The sequence below is a fragment of the Delphinapterus leucas genome, chromosome 20, assembly GCF_059928025.1.
Source record: "Delphinapterus leucas isolate spDelLeu-1000000601 "Yukka" chromosome 20, BTC_Dleu_Yukka2, whole genome shotgun sequence".
In the NCBI taxonomy this organism is placed as follows: domain Eukaryota; kingdom Metazoa; phylum Chordata; class Mammalia; order Artiodactyla; family Monodontidae; genus Delphinapterus; species Delphinapterus leucas.
The window spans coordinates 44044981-44064863 of record NC_143148.1 but is presented as its reverse complement, the minus strand read 5'-3'; the positions used below and the strand labels follow the sequence as shown (position 1 = coordinate 44064863).

Here is a 19883-nt window from a genome sequence, read left to right as displayed (position 1 = left end):
TTAATAGTGTTGGGTGGGATAATGGTATTTTGGTTATGTTTAGAACAAAACACTCATCTGTTAGAGGTGTATGTGATGTATTTATGGATCCAAGGATATGATGACTGGGATTTGCTTTACAATTCATTGGTCCCCTCCCCTGAAAAGTGGGAAGATCAGATAAAACAAAATATTAACTGTTAGAACCAGGCAATGGTTACAAGGGATTCATTGCTATTCTCTCAAATTTGCTGTATGCCTGAATTTTCCATTATAAATTTGAAAGGAGAAGGGGGAGAAAAGGAGTTTTAAAAAAATAAGAGAGAGATACCACTGAAGAAAACGGGGTTAACCCAATGCAAAAGGAACCCAAAATGGATTACACTGTATGATTCCAAAGTGTTGGAGGGTCTTTGTTCCCTAACTACCTTGTCATATCATCTCTGAATTCTGATCTTATCCACATGACTATGGCGCTTTGGTCTGATACTTTCCTCAGCTTTCAGGGTTAGCCTCCTAGCTGACTTTTGTTGCCACCTCTTCAACAATTCTTTCAAACTCAAAGCCTCCCTAAAAATGGCTTCTCCTCAAGTAGTTCCCAGTCCCTGTTCACAGACTGCGTCTGAATTCCGCTTGCTGGACTGCCTTGCCGTCCTGACCTGCTGTCACTTTGGATTCCACTAAACGCCATCCCTCTCGCCCCAAACCTGAGCCTTTTCCCATCCTCCCTGCATCAGTCCTCCTCCCAGGGATAAAACAACACCATCATTCCCGACTCTTCCTTTCCTACAGATGTCAGTAAGCCACTCAGCCCGAGGGCTTCTTTTTATTTCGTCTCCCTGCCCTGGACTTTCCATTTCTACGTCCAACTGTCTCTGAACTAATCTCCTTATCCAATCCAGCCAATAAACCGCCATCAGGGTAACCCCAGCAGACTGACTCCTTATGTCAGGCTCAAGTCAAAACCTTGAATCAGTATTCAAGGCTCACAATAATCTGGAACCTTCCCACCTTTCTCATAAATTCTCCCAACCAGTGATTTTTATTTATTTTTATTTGTTAGCAAAGGAATCATATATCTATGGTTTGAAGCACAAACAGTACTACAGGAGATACAATGAAAAGCAGTCTCCCGCCCTCCTTCTCCCCACTGCTGATTTCTGCTCCCCAGAGGCAACAACTACTTTCAGCTCTTGACTGCTTCTTCTATTGACAGTCGTACTTCTAAATAAATGCTTACTCCATAATTTCTTGAGTTCTGCCAAATTAGATATGACTTATGGACTTTCCACTAGCAAAGCTGAGGATTTAGTTCTTGTACTCCACCCCCCAACACACACAATGCTCTCTCCTCCCCCATCCTCCCAATCTAGAAAACCATCATTAACTCAATATTCAGAGTTTGGATTATGACTTTGTAGAATACTATACATACATTTGCTTACTTGTACACTTTTTTTCTTTTTCTCTAGAGTTAAGAACTGCGTGTTTTATTCTGCTTGGTTTTCAAGGACCTATCACAAATTCACCCCCAGGTTCTGACAGGGCTGGTGGCCTCCCAGGATTACTTAACTCTGGACCTCATTTCTCCAGGCACCCTTTGTCCAGTGTGGACAGCTGTCCTCCAGGCCTGCCTGCTCTACATTCCTGCCCTGAGTCATCTTCCCTCACCCTCCTCTTGGCCCCTAAATGGAGTCTCCTGTGTCCTGCATCTCAGGGCTTCTTTCTCTGTTTCCTCTTGTCTGGTAGAAGAAATCATCTAAGAGTTTCTGAGAAAGGATGCACCAAAGTTAATTTTTTGAAACCCTGCATGTCCAAAGATACCTTTATATCAACCCTCACACCTGAGTGTTAAAAGGTCTAAAAGTTGATTTCTGGATTCACTCAGCTGTTTCACTAGAAGATCCCCAAATATCACAATCTATAGTTTTCTTCCCTTAGACTGGTCACTTTCCCCAGCAAAAAAAACCTTCCAGTCTTTACCCTGGAGACAGCATCCTCACTTAATCCTTTTTTCCTGAGTTCATCTCTGCCTTCGGCTATGGCTGTGTTCTCCACACTGGTTCTACTCTCCCAGGAACTTCTTACGCTAGCAGTACTCACGTGCGTGTATGTGAACATGTGTGTGTGTGCATGTCTGTGTGTGCACACATACACATGGCAGAGGGTTGGGAGCGATGGGTGACAACTAGAAATCTAGCTGCTCCCTGCACAAATTTTAAACTTCCAAGTTTTTTGTCTCATTACACATACACATACACATTCACACACACACCTCATATGTTTCTGATTGCTGAGGATTTCCAGGGCTCCATGGTGCAAATTGGCTGCCTTCCGGGTGGAAACCCCACACCGGAAGCTTGGGTTTCAGCTTTCGCAACTCTGCCATTTATCCATCAGCAACTAAACTCTGATTACAATCTCCCATATGCTTTTTCTCCTCTCCCATTCCTTTATCATTATACATTTTTATAACCTTTATTGCTATTTTAGTGGGTTTTCAGGAAGGAATGGAAATAAACACATGTTCGATCCATATGTTTAACTAGAAGTCCTCTGCACTGGTGAATTTCAAACTTCTAAGCAGCATAATCACACCCTTGGTTGCAGGTAAAATCTTACGCAGAATCACAATCTACAAAAACAGAGCAGTGGTTGGAGGCCAGGTCAGCCCTTTCATGTTGTTTGGTTCCAGGAGGCATCTGCACCAAACCCAGGGGCCTTGCTGTACACACTTGGAGCATCTTTGTTTCACACAAACCCTCCACTCCAGCAAAACTACTCCATGCATCATTCCCTAAACACAGCTTCTACATTCACACTGTTCTCCCAACCTGGATCACCTTCCTCTTCTCACTGAAGTCCACCCCTCAGCCTTTCCTAAAGACCAAGTCTAAGCCCCCTGTGAGGCCTCCCCAATACCATGCTCTATGGTGATCACTCTCCCTGCTCACCTCAAGTTTGAGAGCCACCTAAGAATGACTAAACAGCAAATTACTGCATTCATCCTTAACTACCAGGTCCAATACTTTTTTCTCCTGGATAAAACGACTGGTCTTCATACAAGTGTCCCATGGATGGGACAGGAGGGGATGGCCATGATAAACTGAATCCTTTGGTTCAATCTTGCTCCTGGATGTCTACGCCTGCTGATATAATGGCTCCATCTATAGTTTCAAGGTTGCTTTCACCGTGGTAATACTTCCCCAGGGCCGAACTTCTCCCATTAATTAGCAATGAAAGCTTGAGCATTCTGTTCTCTCTGGGTTCCCTATTACATAGCAGAACTAAGTGCCAGGGGCTTTAAGGTCTGGGCCTAAAACTCAGGAAGAACTCGTAGGCTATAGGGGGTGCAGAGCTGAGCTATCTCACAATAAAACATTAAAACTATCCTGAAAATAAGAAAGCTGGGTCTAGTATTCCACCTCAATATTTAAAGAAGAGTAAATCCTCAGCCATTCTTAGAAGATACCATTAAATATCTTCATTTAGATTCCATTCAAACGTTCACCAGGTCAAGGTCTAAATAACTTATAGACCAGAGAGGTTAAGAGGCAAGCAACCAGCACACTTACAGAGTTACCACCACTTTAAAATATATGTGTCATAGGGAGATTGGTTCAAGATGGTGGAGCAGAAGAACGTGCGCTCACTCCCTCTTGCGAGAGCACTGGAATCACAACTAACTGCTGAACAATCATCGACAGAAAGACACTGGTAATCACCAAAAAAGATACCCCACATCCAAAGACAAAGGAGAAGCCACAATGAGATAGTAGGAGGGGCGCAATCACAATAAAATCAAGTCCCATAACTGCTGGGTGGGTGACTCACAGACTGGAGAACAATTATACCACAGAAGTCCACCCACTGGAGTGAAGGTTCTGAGCGCAACGTCAGGCTTCCCAACCTGGGGGTCTGGCAACAGGAGGAATTCCTAGAGAATCAGACTTTGAAGGCTAGTGGGATTTGACTGCAGGACTTTGACAGGACTGGGGGAAACAGAGACTCCACTTTTGGAGGGCACACACAAAGTAGTGTGCGCATCGGGACCCAGGGGAAGGAGCAGTGACCCCATAGGAGACTGAACCACACCTACCTGCTGGTGTTGGAGGGTCTCCTGCAGAGGCGGGGGGTGGCTGTGGCTCACCGTGGGGACGGGGACACTGGCAGCAGTTCTGGGAAGTACTCCTTGGAGTGAGCCCTCCCAGAGTCCGCCATTAGCCCCACCAAAGAGCCTGTAGATTCCAGTACTGGGTCGCCTCAGGCCAAACAACCAACAGGGAGGGAACTCAGCCCCACCCATCAGCAGATAAGCGGACTAAAGTTTTACTGAGCTCTGCCCACCAGAGCAACACCCAGCTCTACCCACCACCAGTCCCGCCCATCAAGAAGCTTGCACAAGCCTCTTAGACAGCCTCATCCACCAGAGGGCAGACAGCAGAAGCAAGAAGAACTACAATTCTGCAGGCTGTGGAAGGAAAACCACATTCACAGAAATAGAGACAAAATGAAAAGGCAGAGGACTATATACCAGATGAAGGAACAAGATAAAACCCCAGAAAAACAATTAAATGAAGTGCAGATAGGCAACCTTCCAGAAAAAGAATTCAGAATAATGATAGTGAAGATGATCCAGGACCTTGGAAAAAGAATGGAGGCAAAGATCGAAAAGATGCAAGAAATGTTTAACAAAGACCTAGAAGAATTAAAGAACAAACACCTAGAAGAATTAAAGAACAAACACCTAGAAGAATTAAAGAACAAACAAACAGAGATGAACAATACAATAACTGAAATGAAAACTATACTAGAAGGAATCAATAGCAGAATAACTGAGGCAGAAGAACAGACAAGTCACCTGGAAGACAGAATGGTGGAATTCACTGCCGTGGAACAGAATAAAGAAAAAAGAATGAAAAGAAATGAAGACAGCCTAAGATAACCTCTGGGACAACATTAAACACACCAACATTCACATTATAGGGGTCCCAGAAGGAGAAGAGAGAGAGAAAGGACCCGAGAAAATATTTGAAGAGATTACAGTCAAAAACTTCCCTAACATGGGAAAAGAAATACCCATCCAAGTCCAGGAAGCGCAAAGATTCCCAGGCAGGATAAACCCAAGGAGAAACACACCAAGACACATAGTAATCAAACTAACAAAAATTAAAGACAAGAAAAAAGTACTGAAAGCAACAAGGTAAAAATGACAAATAACATACAAGGGAACTCCCATAAGGTTAACAGCTGATCTCTCAGCAGAAACTCTACAAGCCAGAAGGGAGTGGCATGATATATTTAAAGTGATGAATGTGAAGAACCTGCAGCCAAGATTACTCTACCCAGTAAGGATCTCATTCAGATTCGATGGAGAAATCAAAAGCTTTACAGACAAGCAAAAGCTAAGAGAATTCAGCACCACCAACCCAGCTCTACAACAAATGCTAAAGGAACTTCTCTAAGTGGGAAACACAAGAGAAGAAAAGAATCTACAAACACAAACCCATAACAGTTAAGAAAATGGTAAGAGGAAGATACGTATCAATAATTACCTTAAATATGAATGGATTAAGTGCTCCAACCAAAAGACACAGGCTCGCTGGATGGATACAAATACAAGACCCATATATATGCTGTCTACAAGAGACCCACTTAAGACCTAGGGACACATACAGACTGAAAGTGAGGGAATGGAAAAAGATATTCCATGCAAATGGAAATCAAAAGAAAGCTGGAGTACCAATACTCATATCAGATAAAATAGACTTTAAAATAAAGAATGTTACAAGAGACAAGGAAGGACACTACGTAATGATCAAGGGACCAATTCAAGAAGAAGATATAACAATTATAATTATATATGCACCCAACATAGGAGCACCTCAGTACATAAGGCAACTACTAACAGCTATAAAAGAGGAAATCAGCAGCAACACAATAATAGTGGGGGACTTTAACACCTCACTTACACCAATGGACAGATCATCCAGACAGAAAATTAATAAGGAAACACAAGCTTTAAATTACACAATAGACCAGATAGATTTAATTGATATTTATAGGACATTCCATCCAAAAACAGCAGATTACACTTTCTTCTCAAGTGCACACAGAACATTCTCCAGGAGACATCACATCTTGGGTCACAAATCAAGCCTCAGTAAGTTTAAGAAAACTGAAATCACATCAACCATCTTTTCCGACCACAATGCTCGCTATGAGATTAGAAATCAATTACAGGGAAAACAACGTAAAAAACACAAACACATGGAGGGTAAACAATACGTTACTAAATAACCAAGAGATCACTGAAGAAATCAAAGAGGAAATCAAAAATACCTAGAGACAAATTACAACAAAAACACGACGATCCAAAACCTATGGGATGCAGCAAAAGCAGTTCTAAGAGGGAAGTTTATAGTAATACGAGCCTACCTCAAGAAACAAGAAAAATCTCAAATAAACAATCTAAACTTACACCTAAAGGAACTAGAGAAAGAAGAACAAACAAAACCCAAAGTTAGTAGAAGGAAAGAAATCATAAAGATCAGAGCAGAAATAAGTGAAAAAGAAACAAAGAAAATAATAACAAAGATCAATAAAACTAAAAGCTGGTTCCTTGAGAAGATAAACAAAATCGATAAACCTTTAGCCAGACTTATCAAGAAAAAGAGGGAGAGGACTCAAATCAATAAAATTAGAAATGAAAAAGGAGAAGTTACAACAGACACCGCAGAAATATAAAGCATCCTAAAGGACTACTACAAGCAACTCTATGCCAATAAAATGGACAACCTGGAGAAATGGACAAATTCTTAGAAGAGTATAAGCTTCCAAGACTGAACCAGGAAGAAATAGAAAATATGAACAGACCAATCACAAGTAATGAAATTGAAACTGTGATTAAAAATCTTCCAACAAACAAAAGTCCAGGACCAGATGGCTTCACAGGTGAATTCTACCAAACATTTAGAGAAGAGCTAACACCCATCCTCCTCAAACTCTTCCAAAAAATTGCAGAGGAAGGAACAATCCCAAACTCATTATATAAGGCCATCATCACCCTGATACCAAAAGCAGACAAAGATATTACAAAAAAAGAAAATTACAGGCCAATATCACTGATGAATATAGATGCAAAAGTCCTCAACAAAATACTAGCAAACAGAATCCAACAGCACATTAAAAGAACCATACACCATGATCAAGTGGGATTTATCCCACGGATGCAAGGATTCTTCAATGTATGCAAATCAATCAATGTGATACACCGTATTAACAAATTGTAGCAGAAAAACCATATGATCATCTCAATAGATACAGAAAAAGCTTCTGACAAAATTCAACACCCATGTGTGATAAAAATTCTCCAGAAAGTGGGCATAGAGGGAAACTACCTCAACATAATAAAGGCCATATATGACAAACCCACAGCAAACAACATTCCCAATGGTGAAAAACTGAAAGCATTTCCTCTAAGTTCAGGAACAAGATAAGGATGCCCACTCTCGCCACTATTATTCAACATAGTTTTGGAAGTCCTAGCCATGGCAATCAGAGAAGAAAAAGAAATAAAAGGAATACAAATTGGAAAAGAAGAGGTAAAACTGTCACTGTTTGCAGATGGATTTGGATTGGAAGAATCAATACTGTGAAAATGACTATACTACCCAAAGCAATCTACAGATTCATTGCAATCCCTTTCAAATTACCAGTGGCTATTTTTATAGAACTAGAACAAAAAATCTTAAAATTTGTATGGAGACACAAAAGACCCCGAATTGCCAAAGCAGTCTTGAGGGAAAAAAACGGAGCTGGAGGAACCAGATGCCCTGACTTCAGACTATACTACAAAGCTACAGTAATCAAGACAATACTGTACTGGCACAAAAACAGAAATACAGATCAATGGAATAGGACAGAAAACCTAGAGATAAACCCACGCACCTATAGTCAACTAATCTATGACAAAGGAGGCAAGGATATACAATGGAGAAAAGACAGTCTCTTCAATAAGTGGTGCTAGGAAAACTGGAGAGCTACATGTAAACGAATGAAATTAGAATACTCCCTAACACCATACACAAAAATAAACTCAAAATGGATTAGAGACCTAAATGTAAGACCAGACACTATAAAACTCTTAGAGGAAAACATAGGAAGAACAAACACCCTTTGACATAAATCACAGCAAGATCTTTTTTGATCCACCTCCTAGAGTAATGGAAATAAAAATAAAAAATTAACAAATGGGACCTAGTGAAATTTAAAAGCTTTTTCAAAGCAAAGGAAACTACAAACAAGATGAAAAGACAACCCTCAGAATGGGAGAAAATATTTGTAAATGAATCAACGGACAAAGGATTAATCTCCAAAATATGTAAACAGCTCATGCAGCTCAATATTAAAAAAACAAACAACCCAATCAAAAAATGCACAGAAGACCTAAGCAGACATTTCTCCAAAGAAGACATACAGATGCCCATAAGCACAGGAAAAGATGCTCAACATCACTAATCATTAGAGAAATGCAAATTAAAACTACAATGAGGTATCACCTCACACCAGTTAGAATGGGCATCATCAGAAAGTCTACAAACAACAAATGCTGGAGAGGGTGTGGAGAAAAGGGAACCCTCTTGCACTGTTGGTGGGAATGTAAATTGATACAGCCACTATGGAGAACAGTATGGAGGTTCCTTAAAAAACTAAAAATAGAATTACCATATGAGCCTGCAGTCCCACTCCTGGGCATATACCCAGAGAAAACCATAATTCAAAAAGACACATGCACCCCAATGTTCATTGCAGCACTATTTACAATAGCCAGGTCATGGAAGCAACCTAAATGCCCATCGACAGATGAAAGGATCAAGAAGATGTGGTACATATATATGATGGAATATTACTCAACCATAAAAAGGAACGAAACTGGGTAATTTGTAGCAATGTGGACGGATCTAGAGACTGTCATACAGAGTGAAGTAAGTCAGAAAGAGAAAAACAAATATCGCATATTAATGCATATATGTGGAACCTAGAAAAATGGTACAGATGAACCAGTTTGCAGGGCAGAAATAGAGACACAGATGTAGAGAACAAACGTATGGACACCAAGGGGGGAAAGTGGCGGGGGGGTGGTGGTGGTGGTGCTTGTGGTGGTGTGATGAACTGGGAGATTGGGATTGACATATACACACTAATATGTATAAAATGGATAACTAATAAGAACCTGCTGTATAAAAAATATATAAAATAAAATTCAAAAGTTCAAAACAAAAAAGACAGACAAAAAAATATATACATGCTATAAATTCACAACATACAAGTGTGCAATGTGCCCTGTTAAAAGTTGATGATTAATTTGTGAGACAACTGGAGAAATCTGACTACTCACTGGGTTTGATGGTGGTAGGTGAATACTGTTAATAATATAGTGTTTTTACTTTTAATAAGAGAACACTTTTTAGAAATATATACTGAAATTTGGATAAAATGATACGATGTCTGGGATCTGCTTCAAAATGATCTAGAACAGGGGTGGGGGAGGGGTGAGTGAGGATTACACAGCAGGAGGTGGTAAATGTTTTCTACCAAGAGCCGAAAAGTAAATATTTCAGTCTTTGCAGGCTTTACAGTCTGTATCACAATTACTCAACTCGGCCAATGAGCACAAAAGCAGCCATGGACAATAAGTAAACAAATGAGAGGGGCTGTGTTCCAATAAAACTTTATTTACAAAACAGGTGGCAGGCTGGATTTTGTCCACAAGCCCACAGTTTGCCAACCGCTGGTATAGATGAAACAAGAGTGGCCATGAGTTGATAATTATTGAACCTAGGTGTTGAGTGTGTGGGCATTCTTTGTCCCACATATTTGAAAAATTCAATATGAAAATTTCTATAATTTCCATAATAAAATGTTTTAATTTTTTTCTAAGAAGTCGATGTTTAACTTTGGTAAGTTCCCTGGACTTAAAGTAAAAGGAGAAACAGAGTGAGAACTAAGGATGGCAGATTATGAGTGTGATTTCCAGAACGGTAAGGAAGAAAAGGAAAACACAAAAGCATTCTACTGGAAAACTGAAACTAAAAGCAGCCCATCCGTGGAAACTTGTAGGACTGGAAAGTGAGGTGATATTTGCCTGGCACACGCCTGACAGGTGAACAAAACAGCACGGGGGTTCTCCCGATACGCCCACCTCTGACATCCTCTCCCTCCGCAAGCTTCGGAGGGGGAAATCAGCATTCATGTTCTATGTAGGAGCCCTTCATGGCTGCTTTACTGGGAAGTGATTCTTTCCTGAGAGCAGAATGCATTCCCTTTCGAAAGCTCTCAGGACTGGGAGACACATGTGGAAAGAACTTTCTGTCCCTGGCAGACAGGGAACCAAACCCCTTCTCCTTGAACTTGGACACTCTTCCCTCACTTGGAAGCCTCACTCATCCTCTGGTTTTGGAGAACTTAGCTGCGTTCTCGCAAAGCCCGCTGAACGAGAAGCACACTGTCTCCAGGGGCTGGTTGGACACAGGGCGCTATGAAATGCATCAACACCCTCTCTATCTTGGCTTCCTTGTGCTCTTTTTTCCCCCAGAGATGCTCTAAATGTTCCTAGTCTGTCCTAGGAAATGAAAGCAGAATTAAAGTGAGTAGGAACGGCAATCAAGGGACCCAGGATAAATGTCCCTGGACTTTGCTACCTCTGCAGAAAGAAACTGAAAATCGGGCCCTACAGGATATTTCTGTAGGTGAAATGACTGAGGCCAGTGAGACACCAAGGGCCCCGGAGGCCTCCCCAACCCTCCTTCCTCCAGAACCCAATATCCATGGGGGCTCTGAATACCACTTAAGAAAGCCCATGGCCAATACAACACATGTAGGAAGAAGGGAAAGTAGAAAGAGAGAGCAGAGAATGTAGAAGGGGATGACTGTAGGAGGAGGGGAAAATAAAGAGAGAAAGGAGGAAAGTGGGGGAAAATAAAGAGATGGCCATGGCAGTGAGTGGTGGAGAAGCTGATGGGGGACTCTTGGTGCCAGTTCTAGAGCCTCGGGTCTTACTGGTTCAAGCCTTACCCTGGAGGAAGAGGCCGCTCCCAGGTGGTGGTCTTGGTATTGTGGTCAACATAATAGACACGCCCATTGGGGAGCTCTCGCTGCTCCCATCTGCAAAATAAAGTCAAGGGAGGCATGAGACACACCGGTGAAAGGCATATGCCCTTTCTCAAAGGAGTCATTCACTACTATTAGGCTAATGTGAGAGGTAACATCAAAGTCGACATGCAAGACCAACCCGCTGGTCAGACAAGCTCCACGTTGTCACTGATGGTGGCACCCACGTCTGCTTCTTGAAAAAACTATAACAGTTCCCCTTTATGGATTCAAAGTACTAGATAACCCATAGATCACGCTAAATTCCCTAAACAGCCCATATGAATCTACATTGCCATGGATTTTTGTGAATCACTGTCTCTTGGCCATTTTGGGATCAAAGAGCCCTTTAGGAATGTGATGAAAGCTTCCAAAATGCACTCACCAACAAAAATGTGTGTGCAATTTCTGGGATTCCCGGACCTCTCCTAAAGCTCACCCATGGACCCTCCAGCGCTTGTAGCCTACTACCTTTTAAAGTCACAAATTATATGACTATCCCTGTTCTCCTAGAATCATATATATTCATGATCACATTTCTTTTTAAAATACAGGATTCATTTACAGAGGATCTTTAAAAGAGATCTGGATGAATCAAGAAACATAGCATACTGCTATTTATTGGCTGCTCTACCCCTCAGTCTGTGTGTGGGTTACTATGAGATCAGGGTGCTGAGGGTGGCTCATCTGTGCTAATGGCAGAACAACAAGGTAGCAGATGAACCAAAGAGTTAAGACAAAGACAAAATCACTACAAAATACAGCCAAGGACCACCCGTCCCCACACTCGTGTTATTCCCACATTCAATGCAATCTGACAATAACTCCACTTCCCTAGAATACAGTAACCTACATATACGGGATGCAAAGATTTATGTTTATAAAATGATTACCATTTTATGAAGGATGTTAATGGTCCCGTTAGCCTTTATGTTTTACATTGATTTTATTTACTTCTACTTTTGGGTACTGCCTAGGGGAAGGTGACCTCTGCCAGGAAGCTAGTACAGTCCTACTGAAATGCTTGTTTTAAAAACACAAATCTATGCCAATGTGATTGATACATAAGGGAACATACTATGAATTTGGGGTTTGCTTTGCATGAATCGGCCTTCAAAACACACTACTTGAACACAGAAGACTTCCCCCAGCTAAACCCAGTAGTGTAGAAATACACAAAACCCATACTTATCTGCCGGCGACCTCACTTTACTGCATGTTACACACCATACTCACCCACATCTGGTGTTACATCTCCCATCTGATTTCAGAAAACCCTCTTTGTACCACTTCATGACAACACTCACAAGCTCCAACCCTTCCAACACCTGCTTCCACAAGCAGACTTCAGGTCTTCTCATGGAAATGTGCCATATGTATTGTAGTGTTATGATCTCAACCATTTAACATGTGTAAAGCCATGCTACCATCATTATTAGGTTCCTATTTGTGTCACTGACAAATTTTTGACTGTTACACCCCTAATCCATTTTTCCCCATAAGCCCTGTGGTTTTTACTGCATGATTTGGCATAGCATGGTGGTTTCTAGGAACACATATGTTATAGCAGAGTTGACTGTACACTGAAATAAATGTCCTAACTTCTGTTACTAAGCCTGGTGTGCCTACTCAAATAGACATCAGCTTTATTCGATACCATTTCTCATGTCTGATCAGCGGACTGCATTGATAAGCCCCTCTGAGGTTAATTCAGATATAGGTATACGCAAGGTTTCTAAGGCAAAGATGGGAAGGGGGTAACCATCACCCACTGAATGTCCACAATGAGCTGCAGGCTCATCTTTACTTGATTCAGTCCTGCCTTCATCCTTTACGGTGGCACATGCCATCACCATCGAGGGAACTGAGGCTAAGAGAGGCTAAGTAGCTCTTACATGGCATTTAAACTCAGCTCTCTGGGACTTCCCTTGTGGTCCAGTGGTTAAGACTTCACCTTCCAATGCAGGGGGTGCAGGTTTGATCCCTGCTCGGGGAACTAAGATTCCCATGTGCCTCATGGCCAAAAAACCAAAACATAAAACAGAAGCAATATTGTAACAAATTCAATAAAGACTTTAAAAATGGTCCACATTGGGACTTCCCTCGTGGTCCAGTGGCTGAGACTCCATGCTCCCAATGCAGGGGGCCAGGTTCGATCCCTGGTCAGGGAACTAGGTCCCACACGCCACAACTAAGAGTTCACATGCCTCAACTAAAGAGCCCACATGCTGCAACTAAGACCCGGCGCAGCCAAATAAATAAATATTTTTAAAGTTATTTTTCTTTAATGGTCCACATCAGAAAAATCTAAACAAACAAACAAACTCAGCTCTGACTCTCTAGCCCATGAGTTTTACCATGTTCACTCTGAAAGGAAGAAAGGAGGAAAAGGAAGGGCAACTGGAACTTATAAGGAACCCACAACCCAGCAGACAAGGTGCCAGGTGCCTTTCCAAAGCCCACCTCAACGTGAACAGCTTTCCCTAGCACAGGAGTCTGGGTAGGGGGACCTATAGGATCAAGACGACTGGGGAGAAATTATAGTAAGTCCACCTAGTTAAATTCTAGGCTCCATTTTAATCACAACCCTCTGCTCAGATACAATCTATGGGAAGAGGCTGCACATTTTGCACCACTGGGAGGCTTAGCCTGGGAGCAGCGAGGTCTGGTAGTTCCAGACTCCCTCCTTCCAAAAGGGATCAACTACTGTGTTGAGGACCCGAGTGCTATAAACACCATTAAAATGAGCTCGAGAACATTTTCTCTCCTGGGTATTCCCGCTCAAGGTTCTGGTTGAAGCAGATACTGGTGACTTGGCCCAGGTGCCCTGGGTTTCTCCCACTGCAAAAGGAAGATTCTTGCACTTCAGTCAGTATTTTATTGAAAGGGCAGAATCTTCTGACAAAACTGACCAGGTGAAAATAAACACAGGGTAAAGTTAAAGCTCTTCTCCCTCTCGATGCCCTTCTGAATTAAAGACAAAAGAGTAACAGATATTGCCAGCTCAAAAGACTGGTAGGGATCTGGTGAGGACCCTTCAGCAAAAAAGGCTAACATACTGTGATTTCACACCAGCTCTCTAAATTCCTCCTGTCTGCTGGGTAATCAAGGAGCAAATCCGATACCCTCTTTATTCATCTGAATTTGGAAATAAGGAAAGCCTTGAGAAAGATACTTGGCTTAAGGGTAAGTAGTGAAATATGGAAGCTCCTCAGGCAAGGGTAGCAAGCCACTCTTTCATAACATTTGCTCCTAATAAAGACTTAAGGAGCTGAGAATTCCTCAGCATTTCCTAAGAAATTAGCTCTATCCTTCCTGTCCTTGGCAATTTTGTGGCACAAAAGCACCAATAAAACAACTTTGCTCATTTTGCAGTCACTATTTGGAAAACTGACCATAATTGGTGGGTGGGGCTGCCCCTTGAATGAAGACAAAATATGTGTTGTTGCAGTTGGAGAGAAAAGGTGCTAAAACACATTTTTTTCTTTATTCCAACAATTCTTTTGTTACAACTTTCATCTTATAAGTGGTCTCAACTTCTGGCTTCTTTTCTATTTCATTTGAGGCAAGGAGAAAACTTCGGTTTTATTATACTTTGGCTAATAGTTTCATTTGAAGATGGAATAATTCTTAAAATTCCATGAATTAAATGCCTTGAATTGACACAGTGGTCTTCCTGCACTGCCAGAAAGGAAATCGGTGTGAAGTCCTCTTTGCTTATATTCAAGAGTTATGACGGCTCCTCCCAAGCCTTGACAAGACCCGTCTATCCTGTCTTTGATCCCAGCTGATCCTAGAAATGAAAGGCTCTCTATTGGGCACTGTTATTGTCCAGCGAATCTCAGTGTCCTTCTATGAACCCTCTCAATTGGCTTAGCTAGAAAAATAGTTACCAAGAGGAGCAAGACCTTTCTTCCATTACCTTTCTTTTGATATCTACATTCTTCCTTTTAAAATTGGACTCCTGCTCGGATTCAATGTCCATGTGGGTCCTCCCTGATCCGTGACCTGGCCTAACTGCTTTCCTTAGAGAACTCTCAACTCCTCCCTACCTGCACGGCTCCTCAGAATTCATACAAATCCCTCCCCTCCATTTGTGTAGCAGAGTCGGTTGATTCTATCGTCAATCAAACAAGCCCCCAGATTCTCATTTCTCCGCTGTAACTGCTGACCCATATAGACTGAGCCTTCCGACTGTCTTGGTTTGGTCTCCCCATGCCAAGAAAGTGATACTGGAAGTGACCTTTCATCGGCACATCCCTGGCAGGGGTTAGGTTTCTGAACCTTATAAGCATCTTCTTCATGCTGAGATTAAAAGGCTTTTCAATCAAACTACCCATGGGTCTCGATACTGCATCCTGGTCACATGGGTCATATCCTCTCCCACTGAATAGCTTTCTTTGATGCTCTCAGAAACAGTGTTCAAAGCACCAAGCTTGATTCACGTCCCTTCCCAACACATTGCTCCTTGGCTTTCGATGTATAGCCTTTAGTTGGACCATGGACTACACAGGGTCTTTCTATTTTGAAAGTACTTAAAAAATAGTCTCCAATTTCAATTAATCTCTGTACTTTTTTTTTAACCTAAATTCCCTTTGCTCCTATGGATTTTAACTGTCCTTTATTCAGTTTGTAATAGGGAAGAGCAAATCTGACTCCATATTAGATCAGTTTCTTTTACTTTAACCTTAGTGCTCTGCTGCCTGTGCTTAGTCATGCTGGCTCTGCACCTTTTGTAAAAGAATGTTGCCTATAGCCTGAAATATACAGGATAGCCCATTCTCAAGACTCTGACCTTTAAGAGTCCATTCATTTAGAGATAAAAAAAAGTTGCAGAACAGAGAGTAACATTTGTCTTGTTGGAGGTTTACAGGAACATTGAGACTTGACCTACAGGAACACTGTGACTTGACCTAGCTGCATGAACAAAGGATTCCAACACCAAGAAGTCTGAGACAACTAACCATGCCCCTCCCTCACCTTGCCTTTAAAAGTGCTTTGCTGAAACCCTTCGAGGAGTTCAGGGTTTGCTGGGCACAAGCCACCCATCTCCTTGCATGGCCCTGCAATAAACCTTTCTCTGCTCCAAACTCCAATGTTTCGGTATTGTTTGACCTCACTGTCCACTGGGCACACGAACTTGCATTTGTTAACAAGTTGTGTATCTTCCATGCCCATGCCCCCATCCCCCCCACCATCATTGTTAAAAAGGTAAAGGATGAAAATCTCAATTCCATTATTAGGATGGCATCCAATCATTTCTCTCCTATGTTATCTGAAAGGAAATTGTCTGGTCACTTAACAGTGACCACACATTTCTTTTTTTCTTGGGTGCACCATGCAGCTTATGGGACCCCGACCAGGGCCCTCAGCAGTGAAAGGACGGAGTCCTAACCACTGGACTGCCAGGGAATTCCCTGAACCACATTTTCTTGTGGAAGGTTTCCTAAAAGGTCTTCAGGAAATCAATTCTCAGTTACTTGCCGTTACAGTGTATATTCAACCATCCTGATCAACACACTTCTCGGTCAGATTCCCCTAAGTTGGGACAGAATCACAGTTTCACCAAGAGTCGGATTAAATTGGGAAGGAATTTAAAGCTGGATAATCCGAGGATTTCAGGTTAGTATCAGAGATGCTATCATCACACTCACAAATTCTTAGTAAGAACATTATTAATTTGTATTATTTATAATTTGTTAATAAATTTTATTAACAAAAGCACTGGGCATTAGTAAAGCTGACTCTCACTCAACATTCACTCTCTCTATCAGAAAACAAAGTCATGCCAGAACACTTAGGCACCAATAAAGAAAAGATGCCTTGCTGGTTACCTGGACAAAAACTAAACTTCAGAAAAATACACTGAAAGTATTCAGGTATTCTTAAAGCTGCCTGTGTAGAAGTTCAACTGCCCTCAGGCAAATATAGGGAATTCATATTTTCTTACTTAGCGCTCTTATAATAAATTTTAACTCTGAACCAAATCCTATTCCCCAAACTCTGGCCACTTCCTGGGTGAATGGTAAGATTTATTTCCCCTGTAGGGACATTGTCAGACTGTTTTATGAGTCAAAAATCTGTGTGCAGTGGAACACATCTCCTACTCACTGTTTTCAATGCTTCAGTAGGTCCTGTGTAAACTGGGTAGGAAGTGTGTTAAACTCAGACCTTCCCCCAAGAACCCTTCTTGAAATACTGAGCTTTCCTTTAAATCCAAGCACACTAAACCCCTTTTTAAAACTATCAACAACCAGCACTTTATGCCCCTTAATCACAGGGGGGCACAGTAGTAGCTACTGAGGACTCTGAATTAAGGTCTGTTTTTCATCTCTTTCTTCTTCACCCATCCCATTTTCTTTGCCTTGGAAAAGTCCCCAAAGCTCTTCGATGGAAGATGGCAACTGCTTTCAGGACTTCCCTGGTGGCCCAGTGGTAAAGAATCCGCCTTCCAATTCAGGGGACGCGGTACGATCCCTGGTCAGGGAACTAAGATCCCACATGCCGTAGGGCAACTAAGCCTGTGCGCCACAACTATTGAGCTCGCACGCCTCAATGAGAGAGCCCGCATGCCACAAACTACAGAGCCCATGCACCCTGGAGCCTGCGCGCCACAACTCAAGAGAGAAAACACACATGCCACAACTAGAGAGAAGCCTGAGCAATGCAACGAGGAGACCGTGCCCCACAATGAAAGATCCTGAGTGCCACAACTAAGACCCAACACAGGCAAAATAATAATAATAAAAAAAAAGATATGCTCTCACAGACAGGCAAGACAATTCCTAGAGACGGTGTCTATTAAAAAACAATTTTTTAACATTATTGCAGATTTTAAAAACTGTGCAGATAAGTTTGGCAATGTAGGGAAATAGCCACTCTTAAAACATAGTGAGGGACTTCCCTGGTGGTCCAGTGGCTAAGACTCCGAGCTCCCAATGCAGGGGGCCCAGGTTCGATCCCTGGTCAGGGAACTAGATCCCACATGCCACAACTAAAGATCCTGCACACCGCAACTAAAGATCCCACATGCTGCAACTAAGACCCGACGCAGCCAAATAAATAAATATTTTTTAAAAATAGTGGGAGCAAAAATGGGTATACTCTTTCCTAAGGGTAATTTGGCAACTCAGTCAAAAACCCTTCCTACATGAATACCCTTTAATTCAGCAACTCTGTTTCCAGGACATATCCTAAGGAAATAATTATGTGTCAAAAGATTTAGCTTTAAATGCATCCGTCACAGTATGTTGCAGCATGTTACAGAAAAACTGGAAACAACCTAAATGATCCAAAGTGGAGAATTAGTAAAATAAATTATGTTCATTCTATAATGGGTATTCCATCATTTAAAATATCATTGTGGATAATATAGATTTGTACAGATGTTTACAATATATTGGGTAACAAAAATAAGTGAAAAAATAACATGCATAAGATAATCAAAGTTTTGTTTAAAAATTATAAAAATATACTATTTTTCATTAAATCTAAAATGCCACCAATTGTAAGATTTTTTACGTACCGCCAAGAAAGAAAAAAATGCTGCCAATTAAACTATGACACTCCAATGTTTGTAAATCACATCTTGATTTTTTTTTTTTTTTTTTGCAGTACGCGGGCCTTTCACTGTTGTGGCCTCTCTCGCTGCAGAGCACAGGCTCCAGACGCACAGGCTCAGCGGCCATGGCTCACGGGCCTAGCCGCTCTGCGGCATGTGGGATCTTCCCAGACCAGGACACGAACCCGTGTCCCCTGCATCGGCAGGCAGACTCTCAACCACTGCGCCACCAGGGAAGCCTACACATCTTGATTTTAAAGAAGTTAAATGTGAAATAACATGCGTATCAGAATCTACAAAACATGGGGGCAGGGGGATCACGTATGCTTGTAAAATTTTTACAACATCAGAGTAAGGAAGTATTTCAGACAGACACAAAAGGCACGTGAAAAAGATGAACAGATTTGGCTATCTAAAACTTTGAACTCCTGTACAATAAAAAGCAACATTAAAAAGTGAAAAGAGGGCTTCCCTGGTGGCATAGTGGTTGAGAGTCTGCCTGCCGATGCAGGGGACGCGGGTTCATGCCCCTGTCTGGGAAGATCCCACATGCCGCGGAGCGGCTGGGCCCCTGAGCCATGGCCGCTAAGCCTGCGCGTCTGGAGCCTGTGCTCCGCAACGGGAGAGGCCACAACAGTGAGAGGCCCGCATACCGCAAAAAAAAAATAGTGAAAAGACAAGCCACAGACTGGGAGAAAATATTTGCAATGCACATAATTGAGAGGGGATTAGTATCCAACATATATTAAGAAATCCTGCAGATTAAAAAGACAGATAGCAAACAGAAAAATGGATAAAAATATATGAATAGACAATTCACAAGAAAGGAAACTCAAGAACCAAAATAACATGTAAGAAGAGGTTTTCAAATTAAAACCAGCAAAAGATACCCTTTCACACCCATTAGACTGGCCAACATGAAAAAAAATCTGACAGTTCTAAGTTTTAGCAGGAACGCTATGCATGCTCATGGGAGCATGAACTGGTGAGCTGACTCGAAAAGCAATCTGAGGGCTTCCCTGATGGCGCAGTGGTTGAGAGTCCGCCTGCCGATGCGGGGGACACGGGTCTGTGCCCCGGTCCGGGAGGATCCCACTTGCCACGGAGCGGCTGGGCCCATGGGCCATGGCCGCTGGGCCTGCGCGTCCGGAGCCTGTGCTCTGCAACGGGAGAGGCCACAACAGCGAGAGGC

At 42.1% G+C, this 19883-nt stretch overlaps 1 protein-coding gene across 9 annotated transcripts in view; it reads right to left on the bottom strand.

The window, feature by feature from the left end:
• The window catches only part of WWP2 (WW domain containing E3 ubiquitin protein ligase 2), a 145082-nt gene that overhangs the window by 22911 nt on the left and 102288 nt on the right, over positions 1 to 19883 (bottom strand). For all 9 annotated transcript variants that reach the window (XM_089902395.1, XM_022583320.2, XM_089902397.1 and 6 more), the window contains one exon: positions 11056 to 11145. In XM_089902395.1, coding sequence (XP_089758521.1) covers positions 11056 to 11145 — 90 coding nt within the window. The remainder of the gene's footprint in view (positions 1 to 11055; positions 11146 to 19883) is intronic.